Source organism: Nycticebus coucang, chromosome 11 (genome assembly GCF_027406575.1).
Source record: "Nycticebus coucang isolate mNycCou1 chromosome 11, mNycCou1.pri, whole genome shotgun sequence".
Classification (NCBI taxonomy): Eukaryota; Metazoa; Chordata; class Mammalia; order Primates; family Lorisidae; genus Nycticebus; species Nycticebus coucang.
Genome location: NC_069790.1, coordinates 106,557,912 through 106,570,468, shown reverse-complemented (window position 1 = coordinate 106,570,468; position 12,557 = coordinate 106,557,912). Strand labels below are relative to the sequence as shown.

Here is a 12,557-nt window from a genome sequence, read left to right as displayed (position 1 = left end):
AAAAAAATTCTTAATTTTATTCATATGTTAAACCTTAATAAAACATCTGCAGACATGCAAAGATTCACAAAATTTATATACCACCCTGTAGACAAGTAGAAGAGTTGAGGATGACTGCAAGGTTTTGAATAGAGCAACTAGAAGTAAACAGTGGCCAAAAATGGGGAAGACTACAACAGAAACAGGTTTGTTTTTTTTTTTTTTTTTTTAAAAGAAGATCATGAGAGCTTGGCGCCTATGGCTTCAGCGGCTAAGGTGCCAGCCACATACACCTGAGCTGATGGGTTCGAATCCAGCCCTGGCCCACCAAACAACAATGACAGCTGCAGCCAAAAAAGTAGCTGGGCGTTGTGGTGAGAGCCTGTAGTCTCAGCTACTTGGGAGGTGGAGGCAGGAGAATCGCTTGAGCCCAGGAGTTGGAGGTTGCTGTGAGCTGTGATGTTACGGCACTCTATCCAGGGTGACAGCTTGAGGCTATGTCTCAAAAAAAAAAAGAAAATCATGAGACTCAGAGCCCATAGCTCAATGAGTAGGGCGCCAGCAACATACATCAAAGTTGGCAGATTCAATCTCTGCCGGGGCCTGCTAAACAACAATGACAATTGCAACCAAAAAATAGCCAGGTGTTGTGGCAGGCGCCTGTAATCCCAGCTACTCTGGAGGCTGAGGCAAGAGAATCACTTAAGCCCAGGAGTTTGAGGTTACTGTGAGCACTCTAGCGAGGGTAACATAGTGAAACTCTGTCTCAAATAAAAAAAATTAAAAAAAAAATAAAGAAGATCATGAACTCAGTTTTGAGTATGTTAAGTGTGTGTTCTTTTTAGAAATCTAAATGGAGATATTGCATAGACAGATGAATGTTCAGGTCTGGATTTCAGATGAGGTTTTGGTATGGAGGTAGAAATTTGGGAGTCAGCAGCATATAGTGTGTTATTTATAAAATCATGAAACTAGATCATGAGAGAGAAGGTAAATAGATTAGATAAGATCATGAGAAAGTGGGTAAATGGAAAAGATGAGGGACTATCTAAGGATGAGTGCTCCAACATTTATAAGGTAAAAAAAAAATCTAGATTATAAAAGTCTAACATAACCTCCTTTTAGGTCTCCAACTTATATCTTTAGCTAAGGTAGTTATTGTTATTAGGTGACTGTTTGGTTTCTTGTTGACTTAACTATATCTCTTAGAACCTCTCCGTGGTCTCCTGGCTGCCAGACTTGCCCATACCTTTCTCATGGCTGGACTGGTTCATGGAAAGCACACAGGGCAAGCAACAGAGGGCCTTGGACCTGAGGTCCAGTTTAGTCTTGCCAGAGAATGTGTTGAGCACAGGTATTATTTATGAAGTTGTCCATCTCAGTCAGGGTCCAGCAAATCTTCAGTCTCTGATGATCAGCCCCAGTGATTGTCTTAACACACAGGAAAAGCACAAGTGTTGCTAGTGGCCTGGAGAGGACCCTGAAGCTACCACTTACACAGCATCCCAATTGTGCAGGGAAGGGCCTGCAGAGGCCACTCTGAGGTAGCATATTGAGATTATTCAAATAAACTTGGAGATGCAGGAAGAATGCTAGTTGAATCAAGCTGTGATTTTGGTCTACAGGGTGAAAACTGCCTGTTAGAAGAAAGGCCTTCTTTGCTTTAATAGCTTTGACAAACAAAAACAGATAGGTATTAACATCCAACAGAGTTTAATTTTTGGTCCTAGGCAGGCTACTTGGTCATTTCTTAGACTGCCTTTATATGTCCTTATAGTGGAAAATACATGGTGAAAGCAGCAGATGTGGGAACACAGGTTTTGTACTGGCATAGAATTATATAATATTGACTCACATGGAAACCAGGACAAGGAAGGAAATGAGAACTTTAACATAAGTGTTATTATTTTTATCTCAGAAATAATAGAAGATACTGTATCTGTGAAACAATAAAATTGCATAAAAGAATATTCAGTGAACAATAACCATTGTTATTAAAAGGATGACAGCTGTGCCCATAGTAAAGAGGGCAACCAATTCAAATGCAATACATCAGAAAGCTCCAAAAGAGATTTCTGTAAGAAGATAAAAGTGAAGGAATACTTGGTGTTTCAAAAGTGAAAAGCCTTGTGAGGCCACTTTGAAAATTGGAAGAGATTCAGTGATTGAATTAGTGATAAACACTTAAAAACATTATCAGGCTTTCCCCCTTCCAGCTCTGGTGCTTTTTACTACTTCTGTATTCCTTTATAACTTATAATAAAAATCCTATCTTACCACTAACAAAAAAAAAAAAAAAAAACATTATCAGACAATAAACTTTGGGGTAAACAAAGTTGTACAGAAAAGAAAAAATAATCATGTTACGCTACAGTAGCTCACATTTAAGGGAGGAGCTTAGATTTATTTTTTTCTATACAGGTAATCTATTGTTGCAGCAGCATTTGTAGAAAATTGATTCAGGAATCTCTTCTTGAAAATCAGTTACCCATTAATGTAATATTTTTAATATCTTAAAATTTAATATTTAATATATTTAATAAATATATTAATGTAATATATTTCTTGAGTCTGTATTCTGTCCATTGATGATTATATCTGTCCTTATGCCAGTACCACATTGTCTTGATTACTGTAAGTTTTAAAATCTGGCATAAGTTTTTCAACATTTTACTCTTATTAGAATTTATTTAGGGTATTCTAAGTCCTTAGCATTTGCAAATAAATTTTTAAATCAATTTTTCAGTTTCTATAAAAAGCCTACTGCAGCAGTTCTCAACCTGTGGGTCACAACCCCTTTGGGGGGGTCTGATGACCCTTTCACAGGGGTTGCCTACGATCATCCTGCATATCAGATATTTACATTACAATTCATAACAATAACAAAATTACAGTTATGAAGTAGCAACAAAAATAATTTTATGGTTGGGGGTCACCACAACATGAGGAACTATATTAAAGGGTTGCGGCATTAGGAAGGTTGAGAACCACTGGCTTACTGGGATTTTGGTTAAGATTTCCTTAACTATATAGAACATTTTATTTTATTTTATTTTGTTTTGTTATTTTGAGACAGAATCTCACTTTGTCACCCTGGGTAGAGTGCTGTGGCGTCATAGCTCATAGCAACCTCAAACTCTTGGGCTTGAGCAGTCCTCTTTCCTCAACACCCCCAAGTAACTGGGACTACAGGTGCCTGCCACTACACCCAGCTAGTTTTTTCTGTTTTTAGTAGAAATGGGGTCTTGTACTTGCTCAGGCTGGTCTTGACCACCTGAGCTCAGGCAATCTAGCCGTCTCTGCATCCCAGAGTACTAGGATTACAGGCATGAGCCACCGCACCCAGCCAAATATATAGATTATTTTAAATGAAAATGACATCTGAAAAATGTTGATTCCTTCAGTTAATAAATAATATATCTTACAATTTTTCTAGGTTCTAAAAAATTTTTAGCACTGTTTTTTAGTTTCTAGTATACAGAGTGTAGTATAGAATGTTTTGTTAAGTTTATCTGCATTTAAAATTTTCATTTTCTAGTTCTTTGTATATTGACCTACAGTCTTGTTAAATAGATTCCTTAGGGCATGGTACAGTGGCCTTGTGTCTATAATCCCTCCCAGTGCTTTGGGAGGCTGAGGCAAGAGGATTGCTTGAAACCAGTGGAACCCTGGTGTTTGGATAAAAGTCCACTGGTAAGGATGTTTGAAACCAGTGGAACCCTGTCTGTAAAAACATGAAAACTACTAACCCAGCGTGGCAGTATACACCTGTAGTTGGCAACCACTCTGGAGGCTGATAGGAGAGGATTTTGCTTGAGCCCAAGAGGGGTCAAGATCAAGCCCTGTCTGGGGGACAGAGTAAGGCCCTGCCCCCTCAATCCCCCCCTCAAAAAAACCCAAAGATTCCTTAGGATTTTCTGCATAGATGCTCATTATGTCTTCTGTGGATAAAGGCAGTTTCACTCCTTCCTTTCTAATCTCTATGCTTTTTAATTTTGTTTTTGCTTTACTGCACTGGTAACTCCTCCAATATAATACTGAAAAGCAATGATAAGAAAGATGTCTTTGTTCTCAATTTTAGCAGGAAGGTGTTGAGTATTTTGCCATTAAGTATTGGCTGTACTTTTTTTTTTTTTTTTTTTTGCTGAGGATGGTCTTTTCCAGGTCAAGGAAGTTTTCTTTCATTTCTAATTTATTGAGAGATTTTACTGTGAATGGGTTTTGAATTTTGTCAAATACATTGTTTTACTTCTATTTAGGTAGTCATATTTTTTCTTCTTCATTCTGTTGAAATGGTGATTTATGTTAATTTCTGAAACAACTTTTAGGTGGGGGGGGAACCCTACTTGATATGGTGTATTATTCTTTTTATTCAATTGGGCAATATTTTCAAAAGATTTTTGTGTCTGTGCTAGAAGGGTGTTTATTTGTAGTTGTCCTTTGTATTGTTTTGAGATCTGTTATCAAAGCTTTGTATTGTTTTTGGATTTATTATCAAAGTAATACCAGCCTCATAAAAGGAGTTGAGAAATGATGTTTCCTAATTCTCTATCTCCTGAATGATTTTGCATGTAATTGATATTCTTTTTTATTTATTCCCCAAATTCATTATTGGTGTGAACTCTGAGATGTCTTCGTTGGAAAGCCACCTGTGAAAACTAGCTACCACAGTATTTCTCTATGTTTACTTTTGGAATTCCATTTGGGCTAACTCCCTCTTTGTGGTATTTTGCCCTGTAAATGTTACTTGACTTAGCCTCTTCAAATTTTGATGACTATTCTATTCATTCTGACTTTTGGATAATACTGAATATTGGCCCCACCAAAAGTTAGGATAGGTTAGAAAGTAGACTTGGGGTGTGTGGGGAGGGAGGCTAAGAGACCTAAATCTTCAACTTGCATAACATAATATCAAAGACTGAAAAAACCGAAGAGTAGTAATGCAAACAAGTTATTTAGAGATATGATAGTAAATAACAAAGAATCGTCTAAAAGAGCCAACTTAATTATTTCTAGGGAGAGACAGCTGGTGTGGAGGAAGAAGGAAATGGAGGACTGTTCTTTTTCCTGATAAAAGTTGTAGAACTCATAGACTGGGAGCATGCATATACAAGAAACATATCAATGGAACAAGGGAAAAAAGATTTTATGGGCAAATGGAAAGAATAGGAAAGAAGATTTAATAATACTAATATTAGTCATAATAAAACTCAAGATCACATTTTAAAAGAATGAAAAGGAATTTTTCTTGCTGATAAAAGGTTCACAGAGTCTTGAAGTATTAATACATTGAGGTGTTATAAATACCAAGGTAAACTGGCGCTAATATTCCTAATCAACTTCTGTATTTTATAAATTGACAGATAAAGCAAACAATAAAGCAGAAATGGAGAATTTTAATAACTCAGCAATGTGTGTATGTGTGTGCGTATAACTTTGTACACAACTTAAACTACAAGAGTCGTAATCACAAAAATTTTTAGGTCTCAGTGGAAATATTAGCCAATTCCAAAAAGTACACTTGTGTATTTTAAAAAATTTCTTCTGCTTAGGGTTTTAGAACTTTTTAGATCTGTGGGCTGCTAAGTTTTCTTAGTTCTAGAAAAAAAGCCATTATTTCTTCAGATATTATTATCTTTTTTTCCTTTCTTCTAGGACTCTGACTAAATATTTTTCAGATCTTTTTACTGTCTCCCGGGTCTTTTAATCTCTTTTCTGTATTTTCTACCTTCTCCTTAATGTGTTCCTTCTGATCTGTCTTCATGTGTGAAGAGTTTATTATTTGAATCCAGTCTGCTGCTTCATCTGTCCATTGAGTTTTTAGCAATTGGTTTTATGTTTTCTAGAAGAAATAAATGTCTGCTCTTTTTTCCTACTTGCTATGATATTTTAAAATATATTTCTTATACCCTGCAGATATTTTCAAGTTTATCACTCCTTCCTTCCTTCCTCTCTTCCTTCCTCCCTCCCTTCCTCCCTCCCTCCCTCTTTTTCTTCACCCTCACCCCCCAGCAGAGTCATGATCTGTTTCCCTAGGTAGGGTGCAATGGTGTCATCATATCTCACCGCAGTCTTAAACTCCTGGGCTCAAATGATCCTCCTGTCTCAGCCTCCCAAGCAGCTGGGACTACAGGAGCCTGCTACTATATCTGGCTAATTTTTTCTATACATATTTTTAAAACAGACATTTTAAAATATTTGTTCTGTAATTCTAGTAGCTGAAGTCTATGCTGGTTGTTATTCATACTGTTTATTTTTTTTATGTGCTTAGATTTATGTGCCTGCTTCCTGAAAGTCATTGTCATTGAAAAAGTTTTTTTGTACAGAGTGTTCCAAAAGTCTCAATACATAGGAAAAGTGCATAGTGACAGATATCTTGGAATGTGTTCTCCTTGAGTGGGAGAGACTCGTGTATGTAGAAGGATGTGGCCAACACATGGAGAGTATTTCATAAAATTTTATAATGAATATTTTGTAAATAAAGGTACAGTAGCTACAATCTCCCATTTTCCTTTATGTACGGCAACTTTTGAGACACCTTGTACATTCCCCAAAAGAATGGTGTTGCCTTCTTCTAGATCCCTTAAACATTGCATTAGGGATGCTGCATGCCTCAAGGTCTTTGGTCTGGCCAAGCTGTACATCTTCAGGGCATGATTTTTCGCTAGGGCTGGCTGCAGTAATTTTTCAAGGATGGTTTCCCCCATCCTCTTTGCTTTTTATCTTACCTTATTTTGACCTCTCTACAAGTTTGGGTTGTTTTTTTTTGTCCTGAGATTACCTTTGGAGAGTGGGCTGGGTCTCTTCTTAACCTGGGACCAGCTTTGCCAAAGACACTTTGGGCTTTGAATGCTGCCTCTTTCCTCTCATTTGCCTCTTTCCTCCTATTTGTTGCTAATTGACTTTAGTAAGAGAGTCTTTCACCATTATCAGAAAGCCTCAAAAATAGTATAATAAAATTAGATATTAACAGCCAAAGGATGTTAAAAAGTTCATCTAACTGTAAAATAAAATAACTCTTGGTTTAAAAAGATCAGAATGAAAATTACAAATTATTTTGAATCAATAGTTAGAACATGACTTCTCCAAACATATGGAATGAGACCAAACTGGAATGTAGAAGAAAAATTAAAGCTGTGAATTTATTAGAAAACAAAAAAAGAAATGAACTTATTTCTAAATCAGAAAAAGTGAAAGACAAGAAATAAGCAGAATTAGTGAAATAGAAAAAAAAAAGTTTTTTAGTAATAGAGCTGGTTCTCTGAAAAGATCAATAAAATAAAGTTTTGGCAAGTCTAATAAAAAAAAAGACATGTAAGTAGCATTTGGAAAAAAAGTGGAAACCTAACTACACATAGGGAAGAAATTAAATGATTGTAGTAAAAACTACAAACCCTGTTAATTAGTAACTTGGCAACTTATTGCCAGATAAATTCTATTAAAGCAGTGATATATCTAAGTGCATCTCTACTGGCAACCTATTTGGCATTAGTTTGATATACAGGGTTTTCATAAAGTTCATGTGCAATTTAAAATAGTTATTTGTATAAAACACAATAGTACTTTTAAAGCAAAGTTATCTGCTTATAATACTTCATTTGCTATTATATTCCTAGAAATTTAACGTGTTTCAGTAAAACAGTTGACCAGGTATATTTTTCTTTTTATTCATTATTAGTACTGCATTGCTAGCTTTGTGGGTCTTGTTCACTGCAGTTATTCAAATTAGATTTCTTCATCTTCCATCTGTACACAGTCCACTGCCTTTCTTCATTTCATTGTGTCAGTTCATTGATGTTCTGAGTTTGGGTTTATATAGTAGATATATGTGATGATGTATATAGAGAAGGAATGGTCACAGAGGAGGAACTGTTATGGATGTGAGCTTTTCCAACTTTAAAATGAAACTTCTGCACAAGTTAGGCTAATAAGCCTTTGATTGTGTATTTGCTATGTATGGTCAGATTAAACTAGTATATTTAAAATTTTTCAGATGTTAAGATTGAAAAGCTAGTACCTGTAACTTCCTTTAAACTATTGAAATAAGATATATTTAGAGGGTAAATTGGAGTAAAATAATTTGTTTCACTGTTCCGTGGTGTTTGTGTTTGGTGTATCTTGTGTAATACAGCAGTTATATTCCAACAAAGTTGACTTTGAAGCCTGATGAAAGTATATTTCCATAGGCAGGAAAAAGACTAGGATTAGCATTTTTAAAAAGACTAGGATAATAGTGTAATTCAGTGTTAGAAACTCAACACGGTGGTGCATCAATAATATATTTGAAAAAAGGTTATATTGCAGCCTAATTTTTTTTACTTGTCACTTTCCATTAGTTTGATATTTATGCGTTTTTTGGTTTTACCTTACTTTGCTTCAGCTTTAATCAGGATTTCATACTATCAGAGAATGCTAACAAAAAAATCTTAGAATGTTTGTGAAATCCCACCTGTTCTTAGAACAATCTGAGTCCCAGAAAAGTTACCTTATTGATTCTCACACTGTGATAAGGAACCAGATTTTTCTTTTTTTTTCCTTTCCTGCCAATCTGTTAAAGACTGATAAAGAGCCCTATTATTATTCATGCCTCATATTCTGCAGAGTCCACTGATAATGATGATATACTTGAATGGTAGGATAGCATCATATTCCTATGAGAATTTTCCGTTGCTTATTCTTGATTTTTATACTGTTCTTGCTATCGACTGGTCGAATGGAGTGCATAGACCACACTTTGAAACAAAACTAGGAGCAATCTATTTGTTTGATCCTTCTAGGGAGTGGATAATTGTCATTATAAACATTAGTGAAGAGCAACTGCTTTCATTTCAAAAGAGGTTACCCTGAGATCCAGAGGTAAAAAACAGCTTTACTATGTATAAATAAAAAATTTAAGTGCTCTTATAGGAAAGTATTTTAATTAGTATGTAGTTTATTTTTATACTTTTCATTCTTTTTTTTTTTTTTTTTTTGTGACAGAGTCTCAAGCTGTTAACCTTGGATAGAGTACCATAGAGTCATAGATCACAGCAACCTCCAACTTGGGCTCAAGCGATCCTTTTGCCTTAGTTTTTCTATTTTTTATTAGAGACAGGGTCTCTCTTTTGCTCAGGCTGGTCTTGAACTTGTGAGCTCAAGCAATCCACCTGGCTTGGCCTCCCAGAGTGCTTAGGGTTATAGGCATGAGCCACCGCACCTAATCTATACTTTTCTTTTTTTCTTTTTTTTTTTTTTTTTTAAGAGACAGGGTCTCATTTCGTCGCCCTTGGTAGAGTGCTGTGGCATCACAGCTCACAGCACTTCCAGCTCTTGGGCTTAGGCCATTCTCTTGTCTCAGTCTGCTGAGTAGCTGGGACTACAGGCACCTGCCACTTACACCTGGTTATTTTTTGTTGCAGTTTGGCTAGGGCTGGGTTCGAACCCACCACCCTTGGTATATGGGGCTGGCGCCCTACTCACTGAGCCACAGGTGCCACACTGGCCTATACTTTTTATTCTTGATATGTAAGTTTGATGTCTGTGTCTTTATGGCTCCAAGTAATGTCAAGGTATTAAAATTATCAAGGCAGACAGAATAAGATTTGATAAAGATGATTAATGTAAGTATACAAAATAAATAGAGAAGAAAGTGAATAAGAAGTTTTGAAAGGAAGCATTGAGGAAAAACTTACATGAGGAAGTTTTATATAATTGAGGAACTGAACATACTTTAATAGTCTTTAAACATTTGATTCCTTAAATTAAAATGTAAAAGGTAATTTATATTTTAATCCAGAAATGTAAGGGGTTTTGTTCATTTTTGTTTTTTGGTGAGTTGTTTTTTTAGCCCATTAACAGTAGCAGATTTCTAATTCTAGAGAGTGGCTTGGTGTTGGCATGTATTTATTTTTGAACTTTACAAAAGTCAGGTAAAATACTGAGTCATCTATTTTGTCTTGTCTTCCAGTCACAAGTAAGTTAAAGTATGCCAAATAAGACCAATTAGCTAAGAAATTCAGATTCAAATTGAATAGTATGGTGCTTATATCCTATAGCACCATTGAGAAGTATGCCAGAGGCTGGGCGCAGTGGCTCATGCCTGTAATCCCAGCACTCTGGGAGGCCCAGGCAGGTGGATTGCCTGAGCTCAGGAGTTCGAGACCAGCCTGAACAAGAGCAAGACCTCATCTCTAAAAAAAATAGCTGGGCATTGTGGTGGGTGCCTGTAGTCCCAGCTACTCATGAGGCAAGAGAATTGCTTGAGCTCAAGAGTTTGAGGTTGCCGTGAGCTATGATGCTACGGCACTCGAACCCAGGGTGAGTAAGTAAGACTCTGTCTCAAAAAAAAAAAAAACTTTTTTAGGTAACTAGGTCCAGTTCATTGATGGTAAGGGTAAACTATGAAGAGTGTAAGGTTTTCTTATAAAACAGGAAGTTAAAGTTAAAAATGGGCATAAATGAGAAAGAATAGGTGTCCTTAGGATAGATAATAGAAGAAGTCAAGGAATATAAAGTGGTATCACATTCTCTTAATTGCCTTTAGCATTAGTCCTGTAAGTTCACAAGTTAAAGAGCTTTTATTGGCTTTTATTTTTTACTTACATGTAAAGATATGAAAGTAACTCTACATTAAAGGGAGAACAAGGTTTCAGGCTTATGGAATTCTTTCACTCTTCTTTTTTTCCCTTTTCTTCTTGTTGGCACTGTTTCTGCTCTTTCCCACTCTTAAATTCTGATAGGTACAATTCCTACCCAGTTGTATTTCCCATTTTTGGAATCTCTTTTTATCTAGCTTTAAATATCACTGTATTTAATGTAATTCATCTTCCACTTATCATTAACAGTATTTATTATTATTAGTAGTAGTAACTGACTTTTTGAATGCTTAAGTGCAAGACATGGTTTTAATCACATTGTAAGTATATTATTTTAATTCTCACTGAAACCCTCTAAATAAAATACTGAAATTTCCATCTTATAGATGAGAAGACTGAGGCAGGAAGGTCACAACAACTTAGCCAAAATGTCCAATAGATGGTAAAGGGTGAACTAGAGTTCAAAGCCAGCTGCTCTGACTCCACAGGTCTTAGAAATGAAAATGATATCATAATGGTGAGAAGAAGATAAAGATATATAACAAATGAAATCAATGGTGTTTGTTAAGGGATAACTGTATTCTAGGAACAATAATTGCTTTATGGTGTTATTTTTATCTTCACACTAGCCTTTAAGATTATTTTCTTTTAACCATGAGGATACTAAGGCATAGTTTCATTAATTTGACTAAGGTCAAATGGCTAGGAAGTGTTGAACCTAAATTCAAACTCCTGAGTGAGAATATTTGTATATTCTTACTTATTTGCCCATCTCTCTTCCTCTTATATCAGCAATATATAACCTCATTAATCTTCTAGCATGGAGTAAGTTTTCATTAAATATTTGTTGATCATACTATGTAAAACCCATATTTAGATGAGAGAACCTAACACTGTTTACCTCGTACATAACACCTTAGAAGCTTACTCTTCCCATAAATCATGTTGGGTACCTTCAAGAATACCAAGATTGGTTTGCTGTTTTTGTGTCTGTTACGTGTAAGTTTTTATTATTGTTTTTGTCTAAGCACCTTTTATGTTAATTTTTAGCGCTGAAGGCAGTCCCTACTAAGCTCCCAAAATTAAATATTTTTAGAACTATTTCAACATTTACCTTTTATTAAATAAAAAATATTTTTAATTAATTAAAGTTGAGAAAAAGGGATAATGTAACAAATAATCATGAATGTGCCATCTGGTTAAGTGTTGTTAAAGCAGGTTTTTTATTAATTTATTTAATACTAAACTCTGTTTGTTTTATGCCTAAAGCCATATCCAGAAGACCCAGCAGTTTATAAACCACTCTCCCAGGAAGAACTGCAAAGGATAAAGAATGAGAAAAAACAGAAACAAAATGAGAGAAAACAGAAAATATCAGAAAATCGCAAACATTTGGCTAGTGTACGTGTTGTGCAAAAAAACCTCGTCTTTGTTGTAGGTCTGTCTCAGCGCCTAGCAGACCCTGAGGTAAGTCCTCTTCTGTTTTCTTTGTCATCTTGATATTTTTCCCATTTGCTTAATTTATTTGGAAATAAACAGTTGCCCTTGCTTAACTGTCAGAGTCCTCTGAAAATGTTAAATCTTAGGAGAAAATAAGAAATGACTTTTTAATAATTGCTGAAAACTAATGACTAGTTCTGATCTTTGGCAAGTGTCTTAACCTTTCTTGGCCTCAGTTTCTTCAGTTGTAAAACTAAGGAGTTGAAACAGACTTCTAAAGTCCTCTTTAATGCTAATGGTCTGTGACAGTTGAGTAATGATTCTCTTGCTATTAAGACTTACCATGTGACATGAATATTCTATTTCTTTCCTCTTTTCTGTAGCTGTATAAAGACCAACAATGGAGATGCAGTTTCTTGAACCCACTAGAGATCATAGTAACCTGCCAAAGTAGTAATTCTTGCTTTTTCAGAACTGTTGCTATGCTGTATCATCATAATTCTTTATTTGTTTATTCTAAACCAGTTTGGAGGGAAAAGGGAGAGACAGATGAAGTGAAATAAA

At 35.4% G+C, this 12,557-nt stretch overlaps 1 protein-coding gene across 6 annotated transcripts in view; it reads left to right on the top strand.

Moving 5' to 3' along the window:
• Positions 1-12,557, top strand: part of CNOT4 (CCR4-NOT transcription complex subunit 4) — a 124,126-nt gene that overhangs the window by 52,017 nt on the left and 59,552 nt on the right. For all 6 annotated transcript variants that reach the window (XM_053608961.1, XM_053608959.1, XM_053608960.1 and 3 more), the window contains exon 3: positions 11,823-12,020. In XM_053608961.1, the coding sequence (XP_053464936.1) occupies positions 11,823-12,020 (198 nt within the window). The remainder of the gene's footprint in view (positions 1-11,822; positions 12,021-12,557) is intronic.